At 39.6% G+C, this 16,986-nt stretch overlaps 2 protein-coding genes and 1 long non-coding RNA gene across 3 annotated transcripts; 1 reads left to right on the top strand and 2 right to left on the bottom strand.

Annotated features, from left to right (window-relative positions):
* Positions 1-9,041: 9,041 nt before the first annotated feature.
* LOC147610644 (uncharacterized) lies at positions 9,042-10,696 on the top strand. The gene is made up of 4 exons (XM_086786598.1): positions 9,042-9,251; positions 9,483-9,873; positions 9,962-10,013; positions 10,336-10,696. Exons 1-4 carry the CDS (start codon positions 9,042-9,044, stop codon positions 10,694-10,696), a joined length of 1,014 nt encoding a protein of 337 aa, XP_086642724.1.
* Positions 10,697-11,914: 1,218 nt separating this feature from the next.
* On the bottom strand, positions 11,915-13,177 carry LOC147610643 (uncharacterized). The gene is made up of 5 exons (XR_015264008.1): positions 13,087-13,177; positions 12,835-13,008; positions 12,610-12,708; positions 12,221-12,523; positions 11,915-12,113 (listed from the first exon to the last, which is right to left on the bottom strand). It is a non-coding gene; the product is annotated as an uncharacterized LOC147610643 (long non-coding RNA).
* LOC147610642 (uncharacterized) lies at positions 12,831-14,559 on the bottom strand. Its single transcript, XM_086786597.1, has 7 exons — positions 14,350-14,559; positions 14,134-14,262; positions 13,964-14,050; positions 13,681-13,833; positions 13,562-13,624; positions 13,310-13,461; positions 12,831-13,008 (listed from the first exon to the last, which is right to left on the bottom strand). The coding sequence occupies exons 1-7, from the start codon at positions 14,557-14,559 to the stop codon at positions 12,831-12,833; spliced, it is 972 nt and encodes a 323-aa protein (XP_086642723.1).
* Between the last annotated feature and the right edge of the window lie 2,427 nt (positions 14,560-16,986).

The raw sequence follows: 16,986 nt of genomic DNA, 5'->3' as shown, positions 1-16,986 counted from the left end.
TTTAAGATATGAAGTAATGGTGTCCGAATCTACAACTTGGATGGGAGCTCATAATGGTCCAATAGAATATCTATGGCAATTCTTGCTTCAAGAGCATGTCGTAGTAAGTTAGGATGAAGTCCTAAGTGATGTACTTCATGGGATATATTATGAGAGTAGTCATTGTAATAGCATTAGGCCTCTTATAAGCCTAAAGTGTTTGGCCAGCCATGGTTTGAGTGTGAACCATGTATATAAGTGAATTTCTCTTATAATACAAGCATACTCTCCCATTGTGCAATAGAGTTTGGCTCTTGCTAATTTCTCTCTCTAATGCATGCTAGTGAGTGTGTGTGAGTGAAGTGAGGCGAGAGGAGCGACAAGTACACGTATAGTGCAACGCGGCAGTGTGACAATGCTCTCGCGAGAGATGCGGTGGAATTTCTTCTTGAGGAGTTGTAGAGCTTGGAGACCTCAAGGGTTATGAGCTCAGCCATTGGAAAGATCCTCACGATAGTTGCGGTTCACCAGGTAAGCTCTTGTTGGATGTGTTTCAAGGAGGGTTAGGGTGAGCCATAACAACTTTTTCAACCATCACTCTGAAATTTTGAAAATGAGTGAAAACTTCACTCTTCTCCTTCATGAAATACACCCACACTTTCCTCGTGTGGTCATCAATGAATGTTGCATAGTACCTGCAGCCACCCATAGACGTAGTTTTTACAGGAAACCATACATATGAATGCACCACATCTAGTACATTCCTGCTCACATTTATATCATGTGGAAACATATGCTTTGTCTTCTTCCTAAATTGACATGCTTCACATACTTTTTGCATACCATCAACTTTAAACTTAGGCAGCCCTGTCATGATTTCTTTAGTCTACAGAGACTTTATTCTTTGCACATTTATATGCCCAATTCTCTTATGTCAAATGTCTATATCTGCAACAATTCTTGAACTATTTGCAAACATTGTAGCACTCACTTCAGGCATATTTACATTCAGTGTAAACATTATGCCCACTCTGTTTTCTTTTGTGCAAACCAACTTGCACTTATCTTTAAAGTCTTCTACATAGCAACCATCAGGGTTAAACCGCACCTACAAACCCTATTAAATTATTTAGCCAACAAAAACCAGATTCTTCATAATATTTGGAATGTAAAGTACATTTGTAAGGTACTTCACCTTACCATCCTACATAGACAATGGCACATCTCCAACATGGGCAATCGGATGAGCAATGCCATCCCCTGTTTCCACAAAACCTGGTCTTTCAAGACTCTTCATTTCCTTGAACCACTCACCACCATGACTTGTCATGTGGTTCAAAGTACCTAAATCAACATACCATACATCATCCTTACATGCTGCTACATCATTTTGAGACACAACATTAACTACATGTTGCATAATAAACAACCTCTTATTATCCTCATTATTTCTACTAAAGGACACATAGTTATTTTGCTGCACCTTTTCATTTCACATGTCATTCTGCTTCTTATAGCAATCTACATGCACATGTCTAGGCATACCACGATAAAAACAAGCTCGTGTATCATTATGTTGCCTTTGCCAATTACCACGACCTCTTTGACTCCCCCTGCCTCTAAACTGGCCTCTTCCACCTGTGTGTTGTTGTTGTGATTCATGGGACTGTTGCTGCTACTACTGCTGACCATAATTCTAATTTACCTGTTTGACCACCACCTTAGCCATAGCCTTGGTCTCTACTTGGACTTGTGTAGAAGGCATGTTGCTCCGAACTACCTTTTTTTTGTGTGAAGACTAGTCTTCTCACCCAAACTCTTTCTTCAATAATCAGCATTAACACCAAATCTATAAAGTTGGAAATGTTCTTCCAAGTCTGAATAGACGTCTTGAATGCCTTGTATTATGGCCTGAGACCACGTAGACATACTTCCACCTTATCATCATCACTCATCAACAGAAACACCAATAGATGCAACGGATTCCACAATGCCCTTGATCTTTAAGGTATAATCATTCACATACATATTTTTCTTTTCCACAATATGAAGCTCATTCTCAACTGAATCTTTCATGCCTTGGTGTTAGTTTCATACAGATTCACCAAGGTGTCCCATGCCTCCTTGGGTGACTTGGCATCCTATACATTCTCAAACATAGTGTCCTATATGCTAACAAAAAGCCAATACATGACTTTCCTTGCTCCTTGATTCCTTGTATTCTTTTACATTTACAGCAGTTGGATTAATCTTCGATATCTTTGGCCTTCAATGTAGTCCCGATAGCCTTCTCCCATCAAAAAATTGTTAATCTAAACCTCCAAGCATCAAAGGGGAAAGAGTAGATGAAGCTCTTACCCTCGTACCGCTTTCTGTGCTTCTCTTGCTTGCCAATGAACCAGGCTCTCATACCATGAAAAGATGAAGGGAGGAAGAGAGCTTGAGCTCTTGCAAGCACACACACACTCACACAAACCCTAGAAGAGAACACACAAGATGAGAGGCTAAAATTGTTCTTCTTCTTCTTCACAGCAGAAAAGGGTTCTAACAAAAGATAAGAAAAATACAACATAAGTACTAAAGTACTATTATGTACATGCGGTCCATAATGTGAACATGCTAAGTGGAGTGGGTAGGTGTGGACTAGTTGGTGTAGTCCAGCTATAGAATCTTTGGTGAAGATATGTCGGTGCGAACTACCAAACTAGTCAGTGATATAAATGTCGAAAGGTCATGCAAGCGCTGCGTGAGTGTTACTCATGTTGAGCTTGACATCTTAATAGATCTAAGATTTGAATGCTGATCAACTTCTTGGAAGTTGACTCAACATTACTACTAGCCTCTAGACTATCTAGCACCACTTGGATAGTCTCTACTCTGGAGCCATTTGGGTGGCTTTGCCTGCTAATCTTTGGATAGTTTCTATGCAAGGTCTCTTGCTCTCTATGCAAGGTCTCTTACTCTATAGCTCTAGCAGCCTATATGTGGGTCTCTACTTGCTATATTTCTTCTAGGTTCTTCCATCAGCTAAAAGTTGCTGCATATGTGGGGGATCAACAGCTATGAGGTCTGTTTGGCTAGTAATATCCACATGGATACTCCCTTCTGGTAATGCAGTCTCATCAAGGGCCCGCGAGTTCACCTCAACTTCTACATTCATTCTTCTTCTATATTCATTGTCCAAGTTGTGTGATGAATAGGCTCAGAGGCAGCAGCAGCAGCCAAAGCCAAGCCCTTGTTGAGGTAACTAGCCATGGGGTCTCATCAAAGGGTTGTCTGAGAGTTCACCTCAACTCGTACATTCATTGTGTGATGAATATGCTCAGAGGTAGCAACCAAAGCCAAGCCCTTGAGGAAACTAGCCATGTGGTTCAACAGGCTAGGGGTAAGTCTGGCAGACTCAAAATATGTGGGGAGTTCTCTCCCTAAGTCTTTAGATCCCTCCATTATAATATACTCCGACGACGAGTCACTTACAACAATCCTGAGTCCATGCACTACGCTAAATTGGGTTCCAATTGAAGGCATAGAGCCAAGTGTGGGCTAGTAAGTCCCTAGCTCTATGGACCCACTTTCCTCTAAATTGGCCTCTAAAACCCGTCCAGACTGTAGATGCATGTGAGTATCAGGTGTTTGAAGGTCCTATGGATGCACTAGATAAGTTTGAGATTTTTTTTAAAAATCAATTTTTTGGGAAAATTTTTGGATTGTCTAAAGTTTTTCCAAAACACATTATTATCTGGCACAAAAAATAATGTACTTTTTTGGGTCAGCCAAACGCTTTAGGCGCGCAGGCTCCCATAGTTAAGCTCCTTAACTATGGAAAAATGTAATTTTCTGGGGTGTTACACAAGTTGCGTCAAACCAATCATAACGTCCTAAAAGACATTTTGGGTCAACTTGTATATGCACTTTTCTAAAAATTTCTATATATTCCTCCCGAATTATCTAAAATTGGTTAATGTTAGGATTCGGATTTTTGCGACTAATAGCCTAAAAGGTTGTACACATTAAATACAACCAACTAGTCAAGACGGCCAAAATTAGAAAGATGATTAAGGCTAATTAACCTACATAATTACACTAATGCAAAAACACAAAAAAAAAACCAAAAAAACAAAAAAATTTGTATGTTGCAAATCCTCCTCTAATTTCAATTTTTATCCCAGTTTTGTCATGCGATGAGTCGGTAAAAACTATGCTACAAAGCCAATTCTAAGGTCTAATTAACCAAATTCTTTTCATTACATGATCATTTGACTGTTTTTTCATTTTGAAAATATAAAAATGTAAAAAAACAAAGATTATAAAAAATAAAAAATTACAGAAAACTAAAAATTACAAAAATGTAGAAATTGATTTACTTAAATTCAAGAAGAATTGATAGATTTTGAAATGAGAAACACAAATTGGTAATGAGAAACATAACAAAAAATGGAAACATAACAGAAATTAACTACACACACACACATTCAAAATACGTAGTGCCTATGCGATGGGGCTATTTCTCAATAGTGGTGCCACTTTATAGAGGGCCCTTATGCCACAGGAAAGGCACAAGGAATGGCCAAATGTCATGGGGCTTCACCTAATCACACTCGAGAGCACAAACAACTCAACCAAGAAGCTAATTTGCCATGGCCTAACACACAAAATGCAAATAGGGGTGTGTCCCTCACCACGTTGAATGCTGGTTGCTGGGATTTTTGTGGATGTTGTCACTGAAAGACCACCCAAGAGCTCCATGCTCCACTCCACTACCACTGTCGTACTCCAATGGAAGCTCACCCTCCTCTCACTCATCAATATCTCTCTCACATATACACTCACACATACACAATGAGCATATAACAACTCTAATTGGATTAGGCAAGAAGCAAGATAATAGAGAAGAAGAGCACTCTATTAGCTACATAATAGAGAAGAAGAGAACTCTATTAGCTACATAATAGAATGAATAGTGAGAATTAGAAAGTGACCCTTGTCTTGGCACCAAGCATTCACACCTTGGCTTGCCATACTTGAAATATAGGTCCCTAGCTATCCAAGACCGCCTAGGTTTGTGCAAACACTTAATCTAAGTATACAATCTCAATAATTAATCACGTGGCGCGCCTTTCATAGACAAGCAACGATCGCACACGTAAAATATACAATATTAGCATTTCTAATGCCAATGGCCAAATGAAGTGATGGTTGCCAATGGATGGTGTCGACGCTAGAGAGGTGTTTAATGAGGGTTGACAGTACTGCTTAACCCTTCCAAGAACAACGAAAGAATTAACTTGGTTGTTTAACTCAGTTTTTCCTTGATAGGGCACCTTCAGTTCAAGTTTTTGAGATGGTTATTGTTTCGTGTTCAAGCTATTTGAATTGGTAAAGCTGGGTTGTTGAGCTATGTCTGACACCTATCTTAGAGAATCTTGTTGTGAACACTAGCTCTAAGTCTTCCATGGTTTTTCTTTAGGAACAATCAAAACCAAAGCAAGGCGTTATTCTCTAAAGTTTAGCCAAAAGCATCAATCTTAGTTCGAGGATCAGTCTCCCTTTCTCTAGTACATTTCTATTCGAATGAAGCTAGGTGGTTGTAGGGATCTTCCCATCACTTGGCTATGAGAGAGAGCCTTATCCTAGGGATGAATATATTTCGCTTCCTCCCTAAATCCCCTAGTTGGTCTAATTAATGCTAGAATGGCATCAATGTTTCTCCTCATTTAATGAGGTTATGTGAGTACTAAACCCAGTCTTTATTGAAAGTAGAATTGAAGACCATAACAAGGAAAAGAAGCTTGAAAGCTTCAAACTCCAGCTATGGCAGGATGTTGATGAAAAAGAAGCGCTGCGACGACAACAGTCGATATAACACAAAACAACTCACAAATCAAAGAAGGGAATAAAAGCCATGGAGGCCAGAAAAATCAAAGCAGCTACAGCAGTGAGGCGATAGGTATATGATGGTAGCTAGGAGCAGACGTAGAAGAAAGTGGCGGTTGCTGAGTACGTGCGAAGGGCGGTGGCAGGCTACTGCAAGATGCCATAAATTAGGGAAGAGATGCTAGAAGCAATGGCTATGGTAGAGAAAAGCTGCAGAATAGCATGTGGAGAAGTGAGAGGGTGGATAACGGCCACCCACCATGGCCCATACAGAAAGATAGAGGCGGGCGGCCTTCACCGTAGCCACCCTCGTCGCTATATTACACGGTGTCTTTAAGAGACGCCTCAAGTGGGATCGATGGCTGAGATGAGCGCGCTGATTTCAGCCGTCGGATCACATGCGCGAAAAAGTAAACTAGGGCAAGCGAAGTGCAAATGGGAATCGATCTCAGCCCCGTTGGATCACGTGCGCGCAAAAGTAAACTAGGACAAGGGCAGCTAAACTGGGAATCGAGGATCGTACGTCTGAGATGAGCGGGCGATTCGTGGCCATCGGATAACACCGCTAAAACCTAGCTGGTGAGGGATTTGGCGGACATACGATTTGGAGACAGAGGATTTGGCGGTGCTCCCGTCTGAGGGATTTGGCGGAACATCCACTCGGCATGCATAGAGGTATGTGAAAACATTCTTATGTTTTGTTTGAATGTTAACCCAATGGTCATTAGAGATAATGAGTTGGTTGACATAACTAGAGAGACAAACATTTCAAAGGCATATGCAAACGATGATGATTTATGAGACTAATGCATAAACTTGGAGTTTATTGACAATGCAACAACTCCTCCAAACGCATATGCCAAGTTGCCAACAATGATGATTTTATGGATTGACTTTCAATAGTGTGTCCTTTGTATAGCATGATATATGGCATTTTTTGTATTGGATCAATTGAGACAAATTAAGATAAACATTGTAGGTGCCAAAACAACCAAACCTCTATTGGGTTTAGAGATTTTTGAATCTTAATCATTTTTCAAGATTTTCTTCTTAAGAAATCTATTGGTTGCATGTAGTGGTCAATTAATCAGGTTTGAGCGTCTTTCATTGTCATTCAAAAAATGCCCGCTTCCACCTTGTCATATGTTCCTTCCACCATCCCTTTTGATCCCTTTTACTCAAAGAAGCTTGCTTAGCACTAAACATTGAAGGTAATTTGCTCTCTCTCTCTCTCTCTCTCTCTCTCTCTCTCTCTCTCTCTCTCTCTCTCTCTCCCTTGTCTCTAAATCACTCAGTCTATTTGATATGTGGTAGAAAAATCAAAAAACAAGGTCTGCGCAGTAAACTAAGAAAAGTAGGGAAAGTAGGACTGTGTAGTAAACTAGGACTGTGAGCAAACTACGACGGTCAAAGGGATAGATGAATAGCATTATATTAAGAAAATTTTTTTCCTTTTTCAAACATGATAACTTTCTAAATATGTCCATGTGTGTGTAGGATGAGCTTGTGGATTGAAGATCCTGGGATTGAAGATGACCCAAGTGAGCAAACTACGATCGAAGAATACTTGGTGCCTGATACAAGTAGCCAAGAATCTAGTTGGAGTCAAGAAGAGGATGGTTTCTTTGCACAAAGGGTTGAAAGCAAAGAAATTGAAGAAAGTGCCAAAGAGTCACTTAATCCACTGCTTTATCTATCGCCTATATATTTCTCCTTTGATAGGAGAAGTTATGATGTGATGGTCAGTGTTATTCAAGGGAATTTGTCGATGACCATTGAGAGTCTTAAGACTTTCGATTCTAGAGGAATCCTTGATCTGAAGAAATGGAGGCGAATGAAGGAAAACCTTTGCTTGGATCAAAATCAAGATGGCTCCCTTGTGCTTTGCTTAAAGTCATTTCCAAATTTAAGGATATCATGCATAGAGGAATGGGAAAATATTGTCATGACATGTCATAATATATTGGAGTGTGGAGATCATAGAGGGATAAAGGAAACCCTTGAAACCATTAAAGAAACATGGTGTGTTGACATTCGTCAACATGGAATCCCTATTTCTTATGTAAAGGACTTCATTAATTCTTGTGCTTGCAGAAACATGGTAAAAGGAGTTGATGGAGATTCTATTCCACATTGACTTCAAAAGAACCCAAAAAGAGAACCCACGACCATTTTGAATATTGATAGCTCTAATGTGGAGAGGCATTTGATAGAGATAATGATAGAGCACAAAGTGAGGCTTGTAAAAGTTCGCTCAACAAAAAACCAAGGGCCATCAAAGAGGGTTGTTGATTACTTGTGCCATAGAGGTGGAGAACCTAGTCAAAAGGGGACACTAAGGAGATTGAGGACCTCAAAGAAATGTCACTGTCCATTTAAGGTACAAGTGGAGTATTTGAATACAAAAGACAAAGCAATTATTTCATTATATGCTTCTCATAAGGGACATGTTCTTGGCACTCGAAATGATCTATATCATTTGCCAGTCCATCCTATTGTCATTGAGCGTTGTATAGAGGATTTTTTTGACATTGGTAGCTCTCGCCATGTAGCAAGGATGTCACTCTCAAAAGAGAGATTGCATATGGAGAAATCTTCAGACCTAGATCGCACGATCTTTAGGTTTTTCATGATTCCAAAAGAGGTCTCCATGTTGTCATACCAAGTACGCAATCAAGGTAGCATTCTAATACTCATTGACATTCTTGGTTTCTTTTCTATGTGAATAGATATTCTTGACATTCATGTTATTGCAGACAAAGCTACAGAAGATGATTGGGCATTGATGTACATGGAATGCTTGAAACTAAAGACACAAAACAAGGTAAGTTTGGTGGTTTTTCTTGACATCATTGGAGTTCCTTTATTTCTTACCATACATTCTTAAATGCATGTTTCGTGGATATAGGTGCTATATTGTCAGCCCTACAATCCTCAAGCAAAGGAAGACAAAGACAAACCATTCATTCTTATTATTCAAGATACGTGGATGTTACAAATGGCACTTCGATTCTCCTTGCATAACTCATGGGCTATTGATAGTACTTTCAAGACAAATAAATTTGGCCTACCATTATATGCAGCTGTACTACCAAACCAACATGGAGTTGGCATTCCAGTGGTGAATGATGTGCACTAATGACCCAGGCTCTCATCAAGAGAGCATTGCCTTGGAGATTACTATGAAAATGATTTTTTCAAGAATGGGAGATATTCGTCCTACAGCTCTAGTCATTGACAAGTGTCCACAAGAACTACAGCCATTGCTTAAGGTGGTTGACGAAGATCCCCATTGTTGGGTTCAACAAGAGCAAGAAACTTGCCAACAAGTTGCATGCCATGTCATCCTATGTTGGTTCCATGCTAAGAAAGCTTGGGTTGAGAATTTGTTACCACAAGTAAGAGATTGCAATATTTCAAGGCTATGGACTGTGGGTATACAGTAAACTAGGACTGGATAGTAAACTAGGACTGTGCATTAACTAGGACTAGATAGTAAACTAGGACTGTGCATTAACTAGGACTGTGCATTAACCTAGGACTGCGTAATTGAGAGTAGCTTAGGATATTTTATTTAATATGAGTTTTGGGTTATAATTTAACCTCTAACAAAAATGTGAAAAATGTAGGTTCCCAAAGAACTGCAAGATGAGATCTACACATCAATGTCAAATCTCATGCACTCGGTTACAGAAATGGAATTTGAACAGAAGTATCAACATTTCTTACAATGTTACAATGCACATGACAATATCATTCGATATGTAACAAATGGTTGGTGTGGGTCTACTTATGTATGGCGAAGGCGATGGCCAAAATTTGGCCGATTGTTCTCTTATGGGAATGTTGATACTACTAACTTGGTGGAGCGCCTATGGCAGTACATAAAATACACTCTCTTGGATGCACAAATCAACCGGTCCATGCTTGAACTTATACATGCTCTTGTGGGCGATTCAAAGACTGGCAGGCGCATGGGTGAAACTATGCTTGAGTTCTTCAAGCAAAAGCAAGAAATAGGTAATATCACTAGTTCTTTTAACATTTTTGCTGTATTCATTTAAAGTATCTTAAATCCTCTTCTTGATATTTGTATTTCTTGATCTAGCCGATTCTGGGCGCTTTAGTATTCGTGGATCGTCAAAGATGCACACTTCAAGGTTGTATGCTGGGGAGAGAATATTACAACGATTTGAAAGTGACCCCTCATCGTTGAAAGTTATCAATGAAATGGCCTTGTCGTTCAAGATTCAAAGCACCTCTTCTTCAAGCCAATGGTATCATGTGAGTATGCAATCTAATTATTGTGATTGCCCCGATTGGACAAGTGACTGCAAGCACTTATATGGCATAAGATTGATAATGAGGCATCACTTTCCTGAGTTATACAACTTTCTTCCCATTATTGACAATGCACGCACCTTGGGAATGGTTTCTATGGATCATGAGATTTGTGAGACTTCTGCAAGCCCTTGTAATCAGATGGAACATGAAAGAGGCCAACACAAGTGAAGACATTCATCTCTGCATTGAGGAATTTAGAAGAATTTTAAGTCAAATAGAGGAAGAATTGGACACAAAGGACTCTACAGAAAAAGAATTATGCTTGACACAGCTACAAACCTCAAAGGAGTACCTTTCAAATCTTATCAAGCCAAAGGAGATTGACATGCCTACAAGAGGGAGTGTTCGTCAAATTCAAGCACATGTGACGACAACTAGGCTTGGCCATGGAAGGCCAAGAGTGCCTTTCAATACCATTCCAACTTCATTTCAGGAAGCTGAATTGTGTCCCCCCCACAAACGAGCTCATGTAACCGGTGTATTGAGAAGAAAACATTAACGTGGTAGACATCGTATTCAATTTGATAAAAGACCACGTATTTGGTGCCCACATTGCTACATAAAAACATTGTTGGTAGACCCCCTTTCTACCCTCTCTTGTCACACTTGCCATGGTTTATTGCCTTTAACTGAAAGACATGCTCCCGTCGGTGTTGAAGGCATCCTCATAAACAAGGATGTGCTATTATGCGATGGATTACAAAGCTTGCAATGTAAGATAATGTCTTGTTTGTATGGTGATTGTAAGGATGAGGAGAGACACTTTTCTTTGACTCTTCCAAGTGGACAAGTCCTCGAAAAGATATACGCATCGCGCATTAGACTTATGCTATTGTACACTTGATATATGAGGATGGTGGCAAGTACTGTGTTATTTTTCAGTATTTGTGTGGCATTGGATGTATGTATGATCTCTCTCATTGGTAAGCCTTTCCACATAAACTAGGACTGTGCAGTAAACTAGGACTGTGCAAAAACTAGGACAAGCCAAAGTACAAATGTTGTGAAATGGTGGCAAGTACTATCTTATTTTTCAGTATTTGTGTGGCATGGGATCTATGTATGATCTCTCTCATTGGTAAGCCTTTCCACATAAACTAGGACTGTGCAAAAACTAGGACCTGCCAAAGTACAAATGGAAGTATTTGTGTGGCATTGGATGTATGTATGATCTCTCTCATTGGTAAGTGTGTATGATCTCTCATTGGTAAGCATTTGGATGTGTGTATGATCTGTCCTTGTGGTAAGCGTTTTCACATAAACTAGGACTGTGCAGTAAACTAGGACTGTGCAAAAACTAGGACAAGTGAAAGTACAAACGGAAGTACAAGCTTGCAATGCAAGATCATGTCTTGTTTATATGGTGATTGTAAGGACTTTGTAGTAAACTAGGACTGTGTAGTAAACTAAGACTGTGCAAAAACTAGGACTGTGCAGTAAACTAGGACTATGCAAAAACTAGGACAAGCGGAAGTACAATGAGGTTTGCAAGTAGCCTCACATCGATACAAAGCGCAGTTTTGCATAAAGTAATAACCAAGGAGTAAACCAAAAATAACTACTGCATTGACACATGTATTGAACTCATCTAATACAAAATCTTTACAACCAAAACATTTAGCATTCCATGGAAGTGTAGCCTTTCAAGAAGTGTACAACTTATCTCGAAATGTAATTTTCTACCAACTATAAAATCCCAAAATAAGACTTATCTTCACTATTGTGGAGACATACAATGTCATATATCATAAAATGGCATAAGCCTTCCATTGACTAAGTGCCCAAAAAACTAACATAGCAAACTAAGAAGGTCACGATGCTAAGGGCAGATGCTCGTCCAATACATGGCTGAGCCAAGAACTGAACTCATCCTTCAACTTCATGACATATCCATGGTCGAACCACTTCTTTGATAGCTACACAAGGAAAAAAGCAATGTTAGAGTTTAGAACACCAAATTCACATTTAGCTCATACATAGCAAGAGATTTCGTAAGGAAGCTTTTTAATAAGCATGTGCATACCCAATGCTTTGGAGGTGTATCTATAAGGCTCCCATCGATTAGTTTCTTGATAAATGCCATTACATAAAATCCGTAATCAATTGCGTTTGGTTGTTTTGGCACCTACAATGTTTATCTACATATGTCTCAATTGATCGAATCCAAAAAATGCCATATATCATGCTATATAAAGGACACAATATTGAAAGCCAAAATTAATTTTCACATACCTCTATACACTTCAACTCAAACCCAGTGGATGGGCATGCAAGAGACTCTTGTAATGGTCCATGTGTGCAACTTGAAGAAATTGACTCAAGAACTCTAATAATATATAGATGTAAAATGTTAGTTAGCATTTACCCAAGCATTATGGATTCATGAACTTCAAAGTAAAGCTCTTGTCTTACCGTTGCACAATGGAAACATACTCGCCTGAATTCCCTACATGCAGTGAGTCTAGGTGCAGGAGAATATTTTTTCTCGATGACAAGCCTCTCACCTTCATGCTATGGGAATTATAGACCACAAAAAGAGTCCAGTGGTGCCTGAAAAACATGAAGTTGTAAGTGCTTTGTCTACTCATGACAAAAACAAGAACACATGCATCAATATGAGTAAACTATTGACTTTACCTATGTACTAGAGGTAGAAACAAGAACACATGCTTGCTCAGATCAATATGTCCAAAGAAATTTTGCAATGAAGTATTCCTCGTTGGACGCCGTGAAGCCACATAGTCATACCACAAACTATCCATGAATGAAACCTTCTCCAGAGCATCTACAGGTAGGGTTTTTTCCATCCACCTACAAAATCAACATGCTTTAAGCATCTTTGAACTGCAAATCCAAAAGCTATATTTCAGAATTAAAAAATTTACCGACATGGCAAATAGGTTAAGCACACGAGTAGACGCTTCCACATGCATGATTGACTTGGCTAATTGCACATCCACCTCGGCAATGAATCCCCAACGTGTAGAGTGTACGTGAATAGTCTCTCCGTGTTGAAGTCTACATAACCAAAAAATCAATCCTTGCGTAGATTAAAACCATGCATATGTTAAGATAATTCAATATTCAAGCCATAGAGTTATATAAAGTATACCTTTCATAGACCGCACTTAGATCTTTTACCTTGCCCAAGACATTGTGCGTCTTAATCTCACTAGTGGATATTGTTATTATTACATTTGAAGGCTTACTCTCACTCGGAGAGCTAATATCAACATAAGATGCATTTACATTGCAAGCCATCCCCTTCAAGTTCAAACAAACAAGAGTTGACATAAGGAGCCATGGTATGTAAAATAAAGCCTACTCTTAAATTGTGTACAGAGAGACATCTTCCACCCCTTACCTTCTTCCGTTTCTTACTTTTTTTAGAGAGCACTACATGAGCCTCCTTGTTGACAATTTTCTCCTAAAGTGAGGAAACAAGAAACAAAGCATATTTATGTATATTAGTGTAAGGAAAACAAGAAATAAAGTAGTACAAAGGTTGAAGAGTAGTATTTTCATACCATTGTAAGGGAGGCTTTTCCCTCGAATTCCACATTTCTCATCGATATTTTTGTTTCCATGTGAGGAGCCTTCACTATCATGGATTTGAACATTTTTCTTTGATCGAGTCTTTTGAATTGGAAGATTACAAAGTTTCATGGTAAATACAATTTAAGGTTAGTACCATGTTTACAAAGAAGCCCTCTTACTAACTAGTACATCAGAAGCCCTTTGACCAACTAGTACATCCATCTCTTACCTTCAAAGGAGAAAAAACAACACACTTTTGTCTCTTCTTCACTTGAGATGGAGCCACATGCTCATGGTTCGCCTCATTAATGATTTCCTTCAAGAGAGTGGCATGTTATGAAAGTAAAGAAAACAAACAACAAACAAGTTAAAAAAATCAAAAAATCATTTCTTGCATACCAAAGGAGGAGACTCTTTTTTATTTTCATCCTTGTCGCTTGTCAATATGTCCTCATCGAGGTTTTCCATCCGTTGAGAAGCCACTTCACCATCATCATTGTCACAATCATCACTTTCTTTTTTGCGTCGCTACAAGATGCAAAATGAAAGCTTAATAATATTCATGATATATATATATTTCACAATTAAGGTTAATAGGACAAGAGAAAATCTCACATGTCTGGAATATCCCTCTTTAATGCGCCGTTCAATCCCTTGAATGCGTTTCTCCTTGTTCGCCATGTATTGTTCCATGCCCTTGGCAACAAATCCCTCGATGAATGCTTCCTTTTGCATGTTATAGGCTCTCTTGGACAAGTTGGATGGAGCTTTCTTTTCCCAAGCATCTTCGGCCAAAAGTCTTTGTTTCTTTTCATTGTTTTTCATGTTGATTTGAAATTTACGTTGTGCATCTAGAAACCTTGTCTTTGATTGCTTTGCAGCACTCTTTGAAGCTCCTTGCATTCCACCACCCAACCAAGGGGCGTCCTATCTTTTGAAGTGGGATATCCACCTCTAAGCCATGGTCGACTTTCAAGTGGCGAATCATATGAATTCTCTTGATATAGTTCGTGTTCCATCTAGGACACGTATCTGAGACTCGACATTGCCGAGCAAGTTTCCCAGAAGGAAGAATAATCTCCTCATAAGGAGGGTTTGCAAGTGCCATCTAATAGCAATGAGTACCAAAGGACCATCAATATAAAGAAGTGACATACACAAATTGGTACCACATACTTTTAGCAAAAAGAAAGACTACAAGAACTAGTGCACAAGGGTTAAACTAGGTTGAAGCTTTAAGTGTGTCATATATGCATGATTACATATTACTAAAATACATGCATGGCAACAAGACATTAATCATGGCAATAAGTGAACCCAAGCATGGCTATAAAGCATGCATGCAATAAGCACCATCGATAAAACAAGGCTGATTTTCAAACTGGGTCTGTGTAGTAAACCAGGGATAAACTAGATCTGTGTCCTAAACTAGGCAAAAGCTTTAAGTGTGTCATGCATGCATGAACACATATTACTGCATGCATTAAGCATAGCAACAAGCACCCTAGCAAGCATGACAATTATATGTATTCCCTGGTAAAAGCTGTAAGTGTGTCATGCATGCATGAACACATATTACTGCATGCATTAAGCATAGCAACAAGAACCTTGCTTAGCAAGCATGACAAGTATTTGTATTCCCTGGAACACAACAAATGATGATACTCTCAACTATGTCTCCAAACAAATTTAAAAAAAGGTCAAGGAAGACTGCAAGAAGAAGGCACCATGGGATTTTGGCACGGCCGTTGGACTTCTGTGACGGAGGACGTGCAGCCGACGTGCAGGTCACGGAGTTCACCGCCGTCGGATCACGTCGTCGTTCCTCGTGGGTAGGGGCAGCTACAGGCAACCGACTGGATGTTCCGCCAAATCCCTCAGACGGGAGCACCGCCAAATCCTCCGTCTCCAAATCAGCCGTCCGCCAAATCTCTCACCAGCTAGGTTTTAGCGGTGTTATCCGACGGCCACGAATCGCCCGCTCATCTCAGACGTACGACCCTCTTTCTCCCAATTTACCTGCCCTTGTCCTAGTTTACATTTGGCGCATGTGATCCGACGGCTGAGAACAGCGCGCTTTTCTCAGCCGTCGATCCCACTTGAGGCGCCTCTTAAAGACACCGTGTGATATAGCGACGAGGGTAGCCACCAACAAAATAGCACAGCTCACATTATTTCGTTTATTTTGCTTTTTTTTTTATAAAGATAAGAGATTGCATGGAGTGAAAAATGCCGCCAGCCATAAGATCAATTCTTGATGATAAGGTTTTGAGATAACCTTAGGGTTTCAAGACCATACACACCACTTATTTGTTAAGCCCCTCTTCACATGGTTTAAATCATACATGTATGGAAATCACTCATTCACACTTGGGTACCCTACCTGACTACAGCCAAAAAGATTTGTAAACTTATTCCCCCTAGTGTTTGATCTTGTGTGCTCAAAACAAGGATTATTTTTTTTTGTAATCACCCATGGTATGAGGGTTGCCCTGCCCGAGCTCACCTAGAAGCTCGAAATGGTTGTCACGTGATGTGTGCATGAGCGATGCACGTGTGAGGAGCATGTGCATGGGTTGGTGAACTTATATTTTCAAATTAGACTCAGTGGTTCCACTATGAGCGAGTCGGCTCAAAATGGACTTGGTGTCTAAGATGGTAGACATGTGCACACATGTTTGTTTGATGGATACTCCAATGTATCATTGAGGGGGAGTGTTGAGAGGTAACGATTGTGGTTATGCAATGCTACATTGATATGGGTGATGGGTTAGTTATGGAACACCTTGATTAAGAGGGGGTGTTGAGAGATGTAATTGTGGTGTTGTGTGTATGTGGGAAAGCACCCTAGAGGTGCAAGATATTGTGGTATTGTGTGTATGTGGGAAAGCACCCTAGAGGTGCAAGATATTGTGGCAAGATAAGAATGCCACATGTGATATTGTATGATGTTTGTGTGAGTGTTGACCAAAAGAAGTGGAAAAGGGAGTGCCACATAGATGATGACATGTAAAGTGGGATAAGGCTAGAGGGCCTATATCATTGTATGGTTCATTTGTGATATGCAATAGAATTGAGTGTTGAGTGTGCATTCTCTCTCTCTCTCTCTCTCTCTCTCTCTCTCTCTCTCGCTTATGGAGTTCTTAGTGTGGTTTAATCCACCCTAATTATGTTTCTTAATATATGTCTATCACCATGATCAATCCCATTTTTGGATTGTTAGCAACATATACCCCAAAAGATGCTGCTCTT

Source organism: Cibotium barometz, chromosome 49, assembly GCF_041138505.1.
Source record: "Cibotium barometz isolate CiBa-2024 chromosome 49, ASM4113850v1, whole genome shotgun sequence".
NCBI lineage: Eukaryota > Viridiplantae > Streptophyta > Polypodiopsida > Cyatheales > Cibotiaceae > Cibotium > Cibotium barometz.
The sequence above is the reverse complement of the archived record's forward strand: the minus strand, read 5'-3'. Positions and strand labels throughout refer to the sequence as shown.